This window comes from Diadema setosum, chromosome 2, assembly GCF_964275005.1.
Source record: "Diadema setosum chromosome 2, eeDiaSeto1, whole genome shotgun sequence".
In the NCBI taxonomy this organism is placed as follows: domain Eukaryota; kingdom Metazoa; phylum Echinodermata; class Echinoidea; order Diadematoida; family Diadematidae; genus Diadema; species Diadema setosum.
The window spans coordinates 14,635,698-14,648,713 of record NC_092686.1 but is presented as its reverse complement, the minus strand read 5'-3'; the positions used below and the strand labels follow the sequence as shown (position 1 = coordinate 14,648,713).

The 13,016-nt window shown below is 40.7% G+C and overlaps 1 protein-coding gene across 2 annotated transcripts in view; it reads right to left on the bottom strand.

Moving 5' to 3' along the window:
- Positions 1-13,016, bottom strand: part of LOC140246173 (plasma membrane calcium-transporting ATPase 4-like) — a 219,408-nt gene that overhangs the window by 71,136 nt on the left and 135,256 nt on the right. For both annotated transcript variants that reach the window (XM_072325613.1, XM_072325612.1), the window contains one exon: positions 8,393-8,518. In XM_072325613.1, coding sequence (XP_072181714.1) covers positions 8,393-8,518 — 126 coding nt within the window. The remainder of the gene's footprint in view (positions 1-8,392; positions 8,519-13,016) is intronic.

The following is a 13,016-nucleotide window of genomic DNA, read 5'->3' as shown; positions in this document are numbered from 1 at the left end:
ATGCACAATCAATCTAGTGGTGTTCAAGCAGCGTGCTCAACATATTCAGAACTTGAAAATCTTGTTTAAAGGGACATGTCATGTGGGGACTTGGTATTGTGACACATTTGTGTCAAACCTTCGCATGGGGGGGGGGGGAGCTCTTAAGCGAGGCTGTTCGCTGCCGGTTTCAACAGACGTAATGCCAGGCTAGGCCAAGCCAGGCCAGGCCAAGCTCTCTCCCACTGGTCTAATCACTATAGGTGTGTTGATAGCTCCAGGGGCTGCTTGTCAGCAGAGCGCTATGACACCGGGCCCCCCGAGGCGGCAGACGCTGCTGCGATTGAAACCAAGGAGTGGGCGGGCCGCATGTTTCGTGCACCCTTGTACAGATCCGTGTGCGAGTGGAGACGAACACCATTCATCTCTAATCTAATAGCGAAACTCCAGCCGGCCCCACCAGAAGGTTACCAAAATACGCCAGGCTTTGATGGTTGTGTAAACAGCGTGCCATTTTCCCCTCAGTGGCGTCAAGGCAAATAACAAGTGTTTCTGAATTCGATGTGAGATGAAAGGTTTTCCTGTTTGGTTGGTATGGTGCCTTTTTCTGTTGTTAAATATTCAGTCCCCCCCCCCCCTCAAGAAAAAAAAAAAAAAAAAACACCAACAAACCCAACAAATGTATGATTCACTCAAAATACATTTGCAGCCCTGCTATCTTTTTCCTTGCACTGACAATAATACACCTTTGCCATCATGCACACAGAATCTGAACTGACCAACCGTTGTGAACAGCTTGTGCAACTGCCTAATGTCCTGCCCTGGTCATATATCTTTGCAGGGGTTAGACTTGATCATCAGAAATATGACATGTCTGAAGATCATGGCATTCGAGAGAGCCTGGAAGTGTCAACGCCAGATACACAGTTGCAAACAAAATTGCTTGAAGCTATCATTGATAGAAAAGTCCAGATTTCTCACATGCACATGAACAACTATTAAACCTCTGCCCTCTTCTCACCTCGTGTACAAGACACGGTGATAGGCTAAAATTCTTTTCTCTATTTTGGGGCCATTCGGGGATGAATTTTGGCTCACTCAAGCTGAATCATTTCCTTCCTATGAATTATCAAAGAGTAAATCCGATGATGTTATCCTTTTAATCATCAGTACAACACGAAATCTTCGATACATAAAAACAAATCAAGTACTGGGCAAACCTAAAAGCTAGCCAAAGAGGAGAGACGTGATTGTATGGGCAGACACAAAATCGGATCGCGGTACACTCTTGCAGTCAAACTGAGGTTTTTGTCCAGCATTCCATCAATCTACATGTCCTAAGCTTCTTACTTCATTAACAGATATTCCCACAGCTAGGTACAAGTCAGCCATCTTTGCAGATGATATCAAACAAAATATTAACCTCCATATATCAAACAATTCACAATACATTCGCTACATTCAAAGCTGGAGTAAGAGCAAAAAATGACCACATCTCATTTCTGCCCCACAAGAACCATTGCCGTGATACGCACATCGGTGAACTCTGTCCCTACGTTCTGTCTACGCCTCACTCTTTGATGCCTACAAATCATGCGAAAATGACGTCAATAGGACAGGGAAAAGCGGCACCAAGGGCGGTGGCAGCATCTCGCGTTACCGCATCCCGTGTAAAATGGCATGACGACGCCGGCCAACGAGGGCAGTCAAGCATGCACTTTCCCGTTTCGTCCTCCAAATAAATCATACTCCTTCTTTTTTCCCCTCTCTACCCTACCCCTCCTGCAACCACTTCCTCGCCCTCTCGAATACGTCAATCAAGGGCAAACCCATGTGGATACTGTCTGGGCGTAAGAAATTTTCGCAGCTCCCCCTTTCATAGCGCCTCACATCATTCGATCCCCTTCTGGTTGATTGCCTGACCTTAACGTGGGAGGCTTCTTCAATGCTTTTTTTTTCTCTCTCTCTTTTTTTTTTTTTTTTTATTTGCTCACAAGTGCCAAACCACACAGATAAGCACACAAATTGTAATCACTGGAAACTAGATGCCAAATGAGATGTTTCAAATGTTCTGCACAAGTTAATCAATCAAACGTGAAAGTGTATGAGCTACTTGAAGAACGCCAAACTTCCACCCACTCTTTTAGCAATGATAGTTTTCTTAAGAAGTCATCATTAGACTTATCCACATTTCAGTAACAATTGCCTCCCTAACACATGCATACGGCAACCTCCTTAGCTGTAAGAATCTCAGGGACATAAGAGTTTAAACTTTTGGACAGGTATCTGCTGGGAAAAATGCTACAAACACACTCATAGAAGCCTAGGTGAGGTGAGAGCAGGGAACACACGAGGGTGGAGGGGGAAGGAGAAAACTCAAACGATTCTTCTCGTCTTCTCAGACATGAATGAATTGGTGACTCACCATAGGGGGAATGAATCATGGAAAGACGATATGTCTCAACTACTCAGCAAGTTTCCGAGAGACACGGGTCACAGATGCGCAGCTAATTTTAAACCCTTTTGCCGATAAGTGCACCCTAATGGCCACAAACGAGGAACATACGTGGGAGACATTCTTGAAAAAGTAGTGGGCACATTGTCGCATCGAATGTACAAAAAAAGGACCCACTATCATTAGCATCATCGTCATTATCACCGCGATCTTTACAAACCAGAAGAACCATCATCATACCAGAAGAACCATCATCATACCACTCCCCTTACTGCCACTACTGCTAGTAGAGCTGACACAACCAACATTCTTATCAATTTCGAAGAGTTGTGATATTAACAGACCAATGCCTAAATCAAGGTTTGCTTATAAACACTGCCATTAAACTGATTTCAACGCTCTTATTACTCCATTAAAAAATATAAAAAAAAAGGGCAGAAGAAGAAATTAAGACAGCAAACAACATTCTACAAATTCAAAAATTCATTAAAGACCTAATAAAATGGTTTAGGCATTTTTTTCTCAATGATGTAATAATATTAAATGTTAAATTCTAAGTAATTCTATGGTTGTGCGGGGTTTTTTACTGTTCTGAATTTTGTTCTATATTTGTTAACATACTGGATGCAATTTCCTCGGTTTTGGAAAACTTGCTATACTTTCACCGCATGCGGCGCACTATAACTTCTAAATTGTGATGACGTCTAAGAACGGAGTCGTTCACGACCAGTCTAGCCGTAGCCAGCGAGCTGGCAAGGCTATGCTAGCGCAGCGCAGCGACAGCCGGCACGCGGCCGGCGGCGGCTGCACTGGCTAGCGCTGGCGGGGGAGCGAGCTAGCGAGCGCATAGCAGGTGCTGCGCTGCACTATTGTTATTGGCTAAGCCTTTAGACAAAAGAATATTTAATGAACTGTATCGGATTTAATACTGCCAATAATACAGATTACAAATGTGGTACGCTTGGATATCCATTATTTTCGGCAAACTCGTGAAATAGGCCCCACCACAGCGTGTCTGTACTAATAGTAATACTACGGCGACTCGCCTGTTTCAGCCCCACCGTGTGGCGTTCATCTCGGTAGGTAAGCACGGCGGTGGGGCTGCCTTCCACAGTGAATACTCGTGAATGCGGCGAAAATGACTTCATAATATGGCCCTCGGCTCGACTAATTTAACGGCCAATTTAACCATAAATACAACCCTACCTAACCCTAAACCCTAGGAGGACCTACCCTTGCTTGCTATAAACGCACGGGTACGCGGTGCACGCGTGACTGCGGTGGGGCCTATTTCACGATAGCCCCACCACCACTGCGTGTCTGTACTAATACTACGGCGACTCGCCTGCTTTATAGGCCTAGACCTACTCGTGAATCCAGCCCCACCGTGGCATTCATCGGTCACGGCGTTTGGGCTTCCTTCCACAGTATGATTTTTAGCATAAAACAAAAACTACTCGACCAAAATTGACGATCATTCTTGGTATCGTTTTTCTTAGAAAATGACGCATCTAAATTACTGATCATATTGCAGAAACTGACTATGGGAAACTGGTTAACGTGTTAGGCTTTTTTTTTTCTTTTTTTTTTTTTTTTTAGCCACGACCCACCCTGTAACAACATATCCCCCTAACCGTTAATCGTTAGAGTGTAGCTTCTGTACTACTACCAAAGATTCTGCTATTACTACTTACTAGTCTACTAGACCTAGTGCCGTAGTGGTAATAGTACACTACTAGTAGTAGTACTAGTAGACTACTACTACTAGTAGACTATTATAACTACTAGTAGACTGCTACTAGATCTACTACTAGACTACTACTGGTACCCAGTGGTAGTTTAACTTGTAAGCGCCGGCCGACGGGCCAGGCCACGGCCGGGACGCTCCCGCTTGCTTGCTGCGGCCGGAGTAGCCGCTCACTTTGTGAGCGAGCTGGGCCTGTTCTTCTAATCTACTTACTAGACAGTTACAACTTACAATGTCAGTCATGTAGAATACAGTGTATCCTTTCTAACGTTAAACTATATGGGGGCATACCAGACATACCACTCTGTATTTCCCAGGCGATCGTTTCCGTGAGGTCTATTCTCGGGCTTGGTGCCATGTTCATACGCTCTTGCACTGGCAGCGGGGGAGATGCAGCTGGTTCATATCGGTAAGGTGCAGCCCCACGATAACGTTCTGGTTCATCGGCTGCCTCTCCCTCCCCATCTTCCCCTTCAACTTCATGTGCCTCCTCTTCCTCTCCGCTATCGTCAGAGCTGCAGTCTCCATCATCATCATCAATGTCGTATTGTCGAAGTTTACCCATATAGGGGAAGACATTATGCTCGAGGTACCAGGTATCTGTGCAAGCTATTAACCAGTGATAATGTACGTGGTAATGCGTACATGTCGACAGTCAGTGTGAGCGCACATCCCGCTGGGCCCGGGCCTGGCCGGGCTAACTATCGTGTACGCGCGTGTACCAAGCTAGTAATCTGAGTGCTTGTGCTGAGCGGCGTCTGCTAACTGAGCACAACTCCGTGCTTATACGTCATCAATCGGTTCAGGGGTGTTGGTCACGTGACTATCTTTTTCGCAAAAGCTGCAACGGGGTCCTCCAAAAATGTGATATTTGGGGGAGTTTCTAGAAGCAATGAAAACCGGAACGACACTGACAACATATTAACATTGATAATCATGACATATATTTTACATTTCTTTTGCATATTAAAAAATTTTGCAAGCATTTTATTAGGTCTTTAATATCGAAAGACCATCCACAGCTAGTGGCTGTCCCACCGATGTCATGAGTTCTTTGTACTACACATTGCTGGCTGGCCATCATGGCCGCTCTGCTCTGCACAATTCAGCTCCGCATAATTGCATCCCCGAGTCTGACATTCTTGCCGGGAGCAGGCAAATGAATGGCCGTGAGATGCGCCGTCTCGCAATCTCCCCTCCAATCGGGTGGGTGATCTACCTTCGAAGAACTCATTCCTTCCTCCTCCTCCGGGTTCCACCCCTCCCCCCCCCCCTCCACGCCCATATTCTCTTAATGGTATCTTATTATTAACCCCCGCAAACCATCGCCCCCCCCCCCCAAAAGGTTGGTGGAGTAGGTTTATGGAAGAGAACATGTAGAGAACGAGTGGGGAGGAGGAGGACGCAGCCCTGGAAAGTAGGTCGCATTACAGATAGCCTCTTAGATGTCCGACGATACTCGCAAAACTAGTTCACTTCGGTCCGAAACGTCCCTGCGACAATGGCTGGAGTATGAAATTGCCATCCCAGCAGCATCTATCAAACTCTGCAGAGGCGACACAAATATCGCAGGGAAGTTGAGATGACCTCATATTTCTGAAGTCCAAACGGACGGTCGAAATAAACTCATCCAACAGAAAGTCATCATATGGACGTTGCTTAGCTCTGCGAATGAATAAGGATGAAGGATGCACAGGTACCATTGCAGGGCATCTAAGGTTTTGAAAAAAAAAAAAAAATTACAGGGACAGTCCCGTATTAAATCTTATTCATGCAGTAGTGAGAAGCTCAGGCCAGGATCTTAAAAATACAGGAATGAAAAACATCGAAAGTTATTCATCAAGAAGGTGTAACTCGGTCAAAAACTAATGTAGTTTTCACACTTAATTCATTGTGCCCGATCTGAAAACCACTATTCATAACATTGTTCTACATTTTAACATGCTTTTGGTATAATTCCCTTCAGTTCTCTGGGTGGCAGGGGTGGAATTATGTGTTTTCTCGAAATCAAAACTAATGTAGAGACGAGAAATTACCCCATCTGGTGAGGTGCTTTTCATAAAAGAACAAACAAACCAAATCAGATCTCATAAAAGCATCAGAGGAAGAAAAATTCAAGGAGAGATTAGTGTAGCTTCAAGCACAGACCAAGATGTGAATTAGGAAAGTCAACTAAAGGATACAATCAATAATAACAGTTGATATGATGGAGAGGAAGATTTGCAGGAAATGAAAAAATAATCAAATGTTTCTTCAGCACGTAACAAGAATGAACAACTCAAATCCTCAGGAAAACATTACAGATTTTTCAGACTCTTAAAACTTCCAAATTCTTTACCTGAAACAAATATTGCACGCTGGTATCAAATTCCCATCATGGAATTCCCGGCATCAGTTCGACGGACAGAAAACTGACCAATGCAAGCCCACAGCAGCTCATGCTGGCCTCTTCAAAACCATTACCCAGGCTTTGGAAAAAAGACTGAACTACATTCAGTCGGACAACGAGAACAATAATGACGACGGCAACAGCGACTACGACAACAATGCCGGCGACAGCGGCAATGACAATGACGAACGATGGCAGTGACGACAACAGCGACAACAACAACCACCACCACTACCATCACCACAGTTTATTTCCACAATTTTCCAATGTGGGTCCGAAATGTAAATAGATTTGGAAGTTGAATGGAAAGACAGAGAGAGGAAACAGATCACATGTACAAGGTCGTGGCTGGTAATATGCATCCATGGATCACAATTCTACAGAGCAGCAGTCTACATGTACAGCAAGTGGGTTTAGTTCCACTGCTAGTACGTTGTATCTATGTTTTATCCCTTAACTTGTTCACTTTATGCCTCAGCACACACAGTTGTGGTCCGTGCTATGAGGCGTCAGTTTGGTGTGGAATAACATAAAGATGACCACTTTCTCTTTTTTTTGGGGGGGGGGGGGGAGGGGGAGGGCTCAACTGCAGAAGTAAACTTTTTCTAATCTGAACAGGGCATCTACAATGCTTAAGGAAAATAAATACATTACACTACAGTGGTTGAATTCTAGACTGAGACACAGGTGAATAAAGCAAATGAGCTAAACCAGAAAATTTGATTGAAGAATAAAGTAGGGGAAAAACCACAGGAGATTGGATTTAATGCAAATATTGGCTGAAAACAGGTGGCCGCGGTAACTTGAGCATGCACATTCCAAAGTTACGGTGGGGGCAGATCTGAGTAAAAGAAAAAAAAGTGCTGAATGTCACATTTAACAGCAGTTTGTCTATATCTTCCCTTTCACACTACAGAATCTCTGAGAGCTGAAGTTAACAGTTTCCTCTGAGAAGCTCAAGAAGTAAAGTTCAAAACTTGTATTTCCTTGTTTTTTTGAGGGGGGTGCAAAGGTGTGGTACAGGGGAGGGACAGGGTAAGAGGATGTGAAGACAATGCAGATTTTTTTTTTTTTTGCACTTGAGTTTTGGAAATATACACCAGAGGAAGTATTGAGTATAGAACAGAATACACAAGTAACAATGTCACAGTTTTTTTGTTGTTATAGCTTGGTGTGAGCATAGACACTCAGGCCAGTTGAGGTTGTTTAGATCCAGTTTCCATGGCGATGAATGGCCATGACATCATACTTTGGTACCCTATAGGGACGAGTCAGGCACTGTCATGTAATTCCAGTACTTTTCCCTTCCCCTATCAGCATACTGATTTCAAGACGAGAATCCAATACTTAGAAAAGCGCGGTCATTTGAAGTCGCAGCACCGAGTGACAAATCGAGGGGTGGAACCCAATCCTCGCCAGAATCACTGCGCTAGCCGTTGATTGATGCGTGAGGAGAGGGGATAATTACTTCAACTCAACAAATCATCAACAGCAGCAGAGGAATCCCACAAACAGCCGTGAGAAGGAAATTAGGTCAACGGCTGACAAAACTATGAAATGAACAATATGCGGGAGGAGATTTCATTACAAAAAGGGATCGGATGCGTCAAGGACTAATAGAATTACACTCGAAAAAACAAAAAGTCAATGAAAGATATACTGAGACTGGAGACAAGGGGATCACCGAGGACAAATGTCAGATCAAATTCCAAATTTGATGAGTCCCAATACTTTCAAAGGTCAATCAAAGCAGTCATACTGTTGGGCTGATGTATTTCGGGAACATGGCTTTCAAAATGAGAGCAGAAAAGACGTTTCTTACCAGATAGAAGCATCGGATCCCTGTCCACGCCTTTCTTGATGGAATCAGACTCGCCGGTCAACGAACTCTCGTCCAGTTTGAGGTCATTGCTCTGTATGATCACCCCATCAGCAGGTAAAAGGTCACCTAGGGTCAACAGGTTCAAGCCAAACAATAAGGTTTCCAATTCACACTTTGTAATCATCACTATTTGTAGTGAACACATGACATGGATTGAACTAGCTTATGCTTAAAAAAGAGTCACAAATAAGAAAATGTCCTGAGCATTTTGGAATTCTCATTTGTTGAGCATTTCGAAATTCTCATTTGTTCTCTGACTTTTCACATACACAGTATCTGCAATGTATCAAGACATACTTGATGTAATGTCATCTGCACCATTGCAGTCCTGTTCAAAATGCGGCTAAGCTCCTCTCGGACAGAGAATCGGGAAAACACAAGCTGATTACGGAGCATTTGAAGAGATATATTTCGGACAGAAATGAATTGAGGCCCAAATTTCTATGCAAACTTCTCCGCCAGAATAAGATCCATTGCAGTGATCCAAGGCTTACCCTAAAAATTTCACTGATTGACACAGTTTCTCCCCATCTCCACAAGCTACTCAGAAGATTTTGCATCTCTAAGCCCCTTTGTGGGACCAGATCGCTGGCTTACAGTCCGGTATCTTCTAAAAAAAAAAAGAAAAAGAAATAGCTTTGTTGTTTTTAGCACTATCTTTCCTTTTAACAACTAAAAAAATGACAAAAGGTATGAAGGAGACGGATTCATTGCAACAGATTTTAGATACTGTATACGCCGAATATTTTGCGAGGTTTTTATTTTTGCAAATTTCGTGAGTCGGGTACTATTCGCGAAATCAAAGACACGTGAAAATATTGACTCTGATCCCGATGTGAATGTGACGTATGCATATACATCTCTCCGGTTAGTACAGGACTCCACGATCGCGAATTTAACCACTCGCGAAATCGTTGGGAATTCCCGATTCGCGAAAATTTAGACTCGCGAAATATATGGCATATGGTCAGTTTTACGGTAAAGGGTGTAACTTTCAATTTTTAGCCTTTTGGCCCACCCTGAACACATAGATTTACAGATCTCAAAGATTTTTTCCCATGTGAGTCACCTTATGAGTAGCCACCTTGGGTAGCATAATCAGGTCCAGGTATTGATGCGTTTTGTTTTGACAGTCACATATGTACCCTAAAAATGACTATTTTGTTGCATTGAAATTTATATAACATTTTTGAAATGTTAATAATTTTCTACAGCAACTGCAGAGATCTAATTTTTTATGTTAAAAGCATAGTTGTATGGTCAATTGAAATGACCAAATTAGTTTGGTTTGTATCTGGCCCTTTATTTTAGAATACTATGACTTCAAATTTGAGGTTTCGGAGGCTTCATTTTCCGTTAACAATTGTTTACAAACTTTGATGGACAGTAATGATCAGTGGATGTGTTTTGGTTACTCACTTTTATGCTGAAAATAGTAAGGTACAGCTAAACTTTAGACTTACATCAAAGTTTACTTGATTCTAGGGCTATTTGAAATTTTGTGATAATTTTATTCCATCAAGTGAAATTTCCGTTAGCAGTTTTGAAGCCTCCGAAACAAAGTGTTTAGTCAAATAATATGAATATAGATAAGAGAAACGACCTAATCTATATGTCAAAATGTAGGATATGGGGCCCAAACCTAATAGACCAAAAATAGTTAAGATCCGCCAAACTCTCTGAAAATAGGAGACAATAAAAATTTTCCGTTAACACGTGAAGCCTCCGAGACGCATGAAGCCTCCGAAACAGCAAAAACATCTAATTTGACATTTCTGATAAATTCTTTGAGTGTCTGCCCCAAATTATGCCATGAAATCATCAACAGACATGGACAGACAACAAAAATAATAAAAACATTATGATACTGCAATAATTTTTTGAGCTAATACACTTTATAGAGAAAAAGTGGTTTCGGAGGCTTCAAAAGGATGTTAACACTGCATTTTTGTGATTTTCTCTGGACAAAATCAAATTAGATTTATTGTTCACCCACCCAATGATCGCTTATGACATATCTAAAGATATTTAATCACATTCAGTGTTCTGGCTGCTTTGTTTACTCACCAATGTAGATTTAATATACGATTTACCTATTTTTCTTAAACAGTGCAGACGTGTCACACATAACTCACCTTTTCATTCAGCAATAAAATATTAGCAGATGAGGATGTTGCCCCACAAATATGTTTAAACAGTGTATATCAACTAAAAAAGACACAATTTACCCATCACTTTCTACATGACATACATGATTTTCATAAAAACGTTAAGGCATACCAGATTAATTTTCCAGATGTTTCGGAGGCTTCATTTTATGTTAACAGCATGTAAATGGAATGTTTTGATTACAATTTTGTAATTCTAAGTCTATCAAATAACTGTTTGGACTGAATGAGACTTAATGATTCCTCAAGCAAGGTGTAGATAGTTGTTTAAATGTATGAAAAGCATTTATTTTGTAGGTTTCCTTTTGAAACAATGGAACAGGCTAGATATTGTGAGTAATGAAAGTGACTTCCAGCTTGCGTGCATGCCCACATCATGCAACAGTAGTGCAAGAAAGCAAGTAGTTGTGGATACATCAATGTTCATAAGTTGGATAACTCATTTTTACTCTTGAGAGAAGTTGAAGTGTTGTGACCATATTTGTATCACTCTTTTGACTGGTTAGACTTTGATAATGAAGAACAAACAATTGATTATTTAGTGTTAAATGCACTTTTTTTTAAAGAACTGAACACTATTCCTGTCCTGAAGATTCAAGGACTTTAATAGATGGTTATTCAAGAGGGAAGCATACACTTAACTAAGAAATATATTACTTTTGAATTTAAGGTTGTATCTTTTATGCATGATCCAGAGCAAATGGTGGAAAATACTTTTTGGATTTTTACACTTTCGACTCACTATCATCTGAGTATAAAAGTTTCGAAACACAATCTTTTACATGTCCATTTATAACCCATTGACAAATCCATTCCATTGTTACTCACATGGCATTTGTTTTTGCCATGTACTAAAATCTTGACTTTTTCAGCTTTCCATTTCTTAACAAGTTCTTTGGCTTTCATTTCCAATACTTATTTGGAGGAAAATAATTAATCAATAAATTTGTGATTGGATTTGAAAATAGCTAACATCTTGCAGATTATCATTTCTGTGGTGTGACTTGGATCACAGGGTACTGTTTTGGAATTTTGACATTTGATTACTTCATTCAGACAGGTTTTCATATCAATCTGTATGTCAGATCTGAGGCATGCAAGGTGCAACACAATCTTGATACTATACCCTATTTTCCATACTTTATCATGCTGGCAGTGACCACTTGACTATTTTTGATTAAACAAAATGTAACTTGTGTTACGAAACATCTCTTCGCATACATGTGTGAGACTCTATGACATGTTTGCGGATGTAGTTCTCAGTGCAGTAAATGGACAGTAATGGTTGGGATAGGATTGTTTATAAATGACATATAGACCTCTACTTATAAATAGCCTGTTGCCATGGGGTACATGTAGTTTACATGGGTGGGTGACTGGAGAAGTTATGTTCATGAAGAACAATATTGAAATGATTGAAATCTTTATAATCTGTTTAGTCCTGGCTTTTCTGGAAAAAGTTACAAGCCCCTAACTATTTTGAAATTCAATGGGTTAAAACTATAGTCTTTGGGTTTATATACTATTTAAAACAAACTTTTGGGTTTCTAAAAAACTTAAATATTTAAACACATTTGCTGCTTTTCAATTTTTTGCTAAAAAGGTTGTCATTTTTAGAAACAGTAAAAGTTCTGTTAGCAATTTCTCAATGCGTACCTTCAAAAACAGGCCTCCTAGCTGTCACAGGAGTCACACAAACTGGAATTTTATAAAATAACTATTAAAAAAAAGCCTTTGAAGAATTTAAAAAAAAGAAAAATAAAATGATATGAAACAGGGCTGACTTGTATACCACAGAAAAAAAAAGTAAAATTCTAACTATCATATAATATCATAGGGAACTATACATTTGGTCAACATTTTTTTTTTTTATTCAAATTCGTACACAGTCATGGGTAGGGTATGTACATTTATCTTTTCAACAGGCGATTCAAAAAGATGACTGGGATCTTGACTATTTCAATTTCTATTGAGCTCCATGATAATATCACCAATATATTGATTATTCCAACTCCATTTTGATGATGACAGTTCGATGATGACCCCTACATGGAATGGCTGATCGGTGTTTAAGATTGCTGTTCTATAACCATGATTACTGCATTTGATAGCTATAGTAGGGGATATCAGGCATGGTCATATATATGCAAAAGAATGTTTATAAACCTTTTTTCCCCTTTCTATATTTTACAATGCTATGTTGTAATCTAACCATCATGCCATCACATAGTCTATTTTCTATCCCTTTTTCATCAACAGTTGAAATTGATTTCACATGTACATATGTATGTTTTAAAACAATTATGATGGGTGGTTTATGTCAATATACATCCCACAAACTGCACTTATAAAGCAAGCAAACATAATCTTTGCATTAAGTCTATAGGTACAGTTCT